We start from the raw sequence: 2,500 nt of genomic DNA on the forward strand, positions 1-2,500 counted from the left end.
AAAATTCCAAATCTATAAATGAACACACTCTCTCATTCACATATCCCGAAACGGACATTCTTCAAGGATGAAAGTAGAATTCCAAAGTGGACTCTGTATTATGCGTGTGCCATTCGTTTGTCCATCTCTCCTTCCTTTCATCCATCCATCCATTAATACATACGTATGTATTAATGGAATAAACTTGGTAATTATAATAATGAAAAATGAGAAAAGGAATTCGTTTATATCTTACATCTTATATATGTTTCATCAGATAATTCAGAATGCTCGGAAGCTGCATCTGTTGATGTGAAAATAAGAGAAATATAATAGGCATGCCTTCATTAGTCTGACATTTTCGTACAAAGCATTAACTTCGGATGAGGTTCTAAGTCGATTGCATCAACCCAAGAGTCCAACAGGTTCTTATTTTATCGATCTGAAAAGGATGAAAACCAAAGTCTACGCTGGCGGACTGTCATATATACATAGATACGCAAATACTTCACTGTTTCCATAGGGTGTAAGGTTGGAAATGACAATATTTTACACTGAACGGAATGCCGCTCCATGGTATGGATGAAGACGAGGAATTTTGGACGAGGAAAACAAGTCGATAACATCAATGCCAGTGCAAGGAATGCATATGGTCGTATGGAACCGGAAGTGATGAACGGCAAAGGTTACTTGGACGGTATGTGAACACAGGACACAAAGAGCCGGAAGAAATACTTACGGGCATATCTTCCGGCTCTTTCGCTCGATTTGATAACGATTTTGCTACTTTACATGGATTTATATACATACATACATACATACATACATACATACATACATACGGACGTACATACATACATACATGCATACATATGTAGATAGCTGTATGTAAAGAGAAGATAGAACTATAGAACTATCTCCCTTAAAATGAATATGTGCTACATAAAATTTGAAAGTGTTTTCATCTGAACTTACCCTCTATATCTCTGGTAGCACATCGATTCAGATCGGATCTCTCTGATGTTGCTGTCACCGAGGAAATCTCTACGTTGCCATCTGGTGCATTTTCATCTGTTTTTGGTTTCTTTAAACACGGGCATATAGCTTCAATTATTCTCCTGGCTCCTGCACGCAGACGTGCGAGGAAACCCTGCTCTGCTACATTAGCTGTCATTTTTCAACAAATAGAATATAATAATTAGTAAATTTATTAACGCAAATGAATGAATCGCAAGAGTAACGTACAAGAAGTTATCGTTAAACAAGCTGGATAAATCGCAAAGGAATTTTGTAAAGAAATTTTCTCGCTTCTCTCCCTTTCTGATTATGACGTCATAATTAAATTCAACGGTTTAAAATCAAAAAAGCGCCAAGATGGCGCAAATGGATAACGAAATACATAGTAACATTAAATTGTGTGTTCAAATCCCGTCGAGGCCAACTTGGTCAATCGTCCTTTCTTTTCGATAACAGGACGTACCAGTCAAGTCGTGGGGTTTGGTATAACTCATCCCTGGTTCCAAAATTTGAAATAAATTCAAAATTTCACTTTAATACCTTAACTACATGGGAAACATTGAATGAATTTATTACAAAATAAAAGTCACATATACATATAGACATACACATAAAAAGCGCACATACACACACATACAAACACACACATAGTAGGGGACAAGATCGTTCTTACATTTTCCCCATGCGTATATGCTCAATATATTCTACCACATCTATCCATTCATGTTTTAGTTTTGAAATAAATTTGTATTCTGAATTCTACCACATCTATCCATTCATGTTTTAGTTTTGAAATAAATTTGTATTCTGAATTTCGTTTTTGTATGAGTGTGCATCTATCTGTGTATCTATCTATACGTCTGTCTGTCTGTCTTTCTGTCTGTCTACTTTCATATAAACATACATACATACATACGTACATACATACATACATACATATCTATCTATCTATATTCATCTACCTATCTATCTACGTATCTCTCTCCCTTACTTTTACCCTCTTTCTTTCTCTCTCTATTACTCTCTCTCTTTCCTTCACCCTCTCTCGCACCGTTTCTTTATCTGTGTGTGTGTGTGTGTGTGTGTCTGTATGTCTGTCTCTCCCTTTTTGTTTCTTGACTATCTGTCTATCTATCTGTCTGCCTACCTGTCTGTCTGTCTGTCCCTCTCTCATCTTCTGTCTGTCTATGTGTCTGTCTGTTACGCTGTCTGTCTATCTGTCTGTCTGTCTGTCCCTCTCGCTTTTCTTGTCCGTCTGTCTATCTGTCTATCTATCTGTCTGCCTATCTGTCTGTCTGTCTGTCCCTCTCTCATCTTCTGTCTGTCTATGTGTCTGTCTGTTACGCTGTCTGTCTGTCCCTCTCGCTTTTCTTGTCCGTCTGTCTATCTGTTTATCTGTTTGCCTGTCTGTCTGTCCCTCTCGCTTTCCTTGTCCGTCTGTCTATCTGTTTATCTGTTTGCCTGTCTGTTTCTCCCTCTCTCTCTCCTTCGCTGTCTGTCTATT

The 2,500-nt window shown here is 37.8% G+C and overlaps 2 protein-coding genes across 2 annotated transcripts in view; one reads left to right on the forward strand and one right to left on the reverse strand.

The window, feature by feature from the left end:
• Window positions 1-1,405, reverse strand: part of LOC149130836 (uncharacterized) — a 3,266-nt gene extending 1,861 nt beyond the window's left edge. The window contains exons 1-2 of the mRNA XM_089343217.1: window positions 955-1,405; window positions 236-283 (exon numbers count right to left, since the gene is read on the reverse strand). Of these exons, the coding sequence (XP_089199343.1) occupies window positions 236-283; window positions 955-1,153 (247 nt within the window). The 5' untranslated portion in view covers window positions 1,154-1,405. The remainder of the gene's footprint in view (window positions 1-235; window positions 284-954) is intronic.
• Window positions 42-2,500, forward strand: part of LOC149130837 (uncharacterized) — a 5,624-nt gene continuing 3,165 nt past the window's right edge. Inside the window, exon 1 of the mRNA XM_089343218.1 lies at window positions 42-676. Coding sequence (XP_089199344.1) covers window positions 553-676 — 124 coding nt within the window. The 5' untranslated portion in view covers window positions 42-552. The remainder of the gene's footprint in view (window positions 677-2,500) is intronic.

This window comes from Octopus bimaculoides, chromosome 27 (assembly GCF_046866305.1).
Source record: "Octopus bimaculoides isolate indiv1 chromosome 27, ASM4686630v1, whole genome shotgun sequence".
Lineage (NCBI taxonomy): Eukaryota > Metazoa > Mollusca > Cephalopoda > Octopoda > Octopodidae > Octopus > Octopus bimaculoides.